The 471-nt window shown below is 59.4% G+C and overlaps 1 protein-coding gene across 1 annotated transcript; it reads right to left on the bottom strand.

Moving 5' to 3' along the window:
* Positions 1–3: 3 nt before the first annotated feature.
* Positions 4–306, bottom strand: LOC107734855 (myogenic factor 5-like; the record flags this gene model as incomplete). Its single annotated transcript, XM_016546750.1, has 1 exon — positions 4–306. A coding segment is annotated over exon 1 (303 nt), but the record flags the coding sequence as incomplete, so codon positions are not given.
* Between the last annotated feature and the right edge of the window lie 165 nt (positions 307–471).

The following is a 471-nucleotide window of genomic DNA, read 5'->3' as shown; positions in this document are numbered from 1 at the left end:
AAGACGCTGACTGGGGTTCGCCGAGGTGCAGCGCCGTAGTGCCTCAAACGCATGGTTCACCTTCTTCAGCCTGCGGCGCTCCCTCATAGTGGCGGCTCTCCGGCGGTCCACCGTGCTGGATTTGCGCTTACAAGCTTTGCAGGCCCATTGCAGACAGTGACCTGGCTGGTGTGGGGCCCCGGGGGCCCGGACGTGCTCGTCCTCTTCAGACCCCGCCAGTTCCCCTCCGGGGCCGAACTCCAAAGCTTCAGGCGATGAGGCGCAGGTGCTGTCGTAGAAGATCTGGGATGTAGAGAATACGTCCATGATTGGTTAGATTTGTGTAGATGTAGAGATCTGTAAGGGGGCGACCTCTGAGTGATGTGGTTTCTCTGGTGCCATATGGCCCTTCTTATATGCCGGGGCCCACACTGGTCAACCCTAATGACCATGCCCCATTGGCCAAGGCAGGGTTCAGAGACCCCCCTTCCT

Source organism: Sinocyclocheilus rhinocerous, unplaced genomic scaffold (genome assembly GCF_001515625.1).
Source record: "Sinocyclocheilus rhinocerous isolate Xijiao unplaced genomic scaffold, SAMN03320098_v1.1 C35412158, whole genome shotgun sequence".
Lineage (NCBI taxonomy): Eukaryota > Metazoa > Chordata > Actinopteri > Cypriniformes > Cyprinidae > Sinocyclocheilus > Sinocyclocheilus rhinocerous.
The sequence above is the reverse complement of the archived record's forward strand: the minus strand, read 5'-3'. Positions and strand labels throughout refer to the sequence as shown.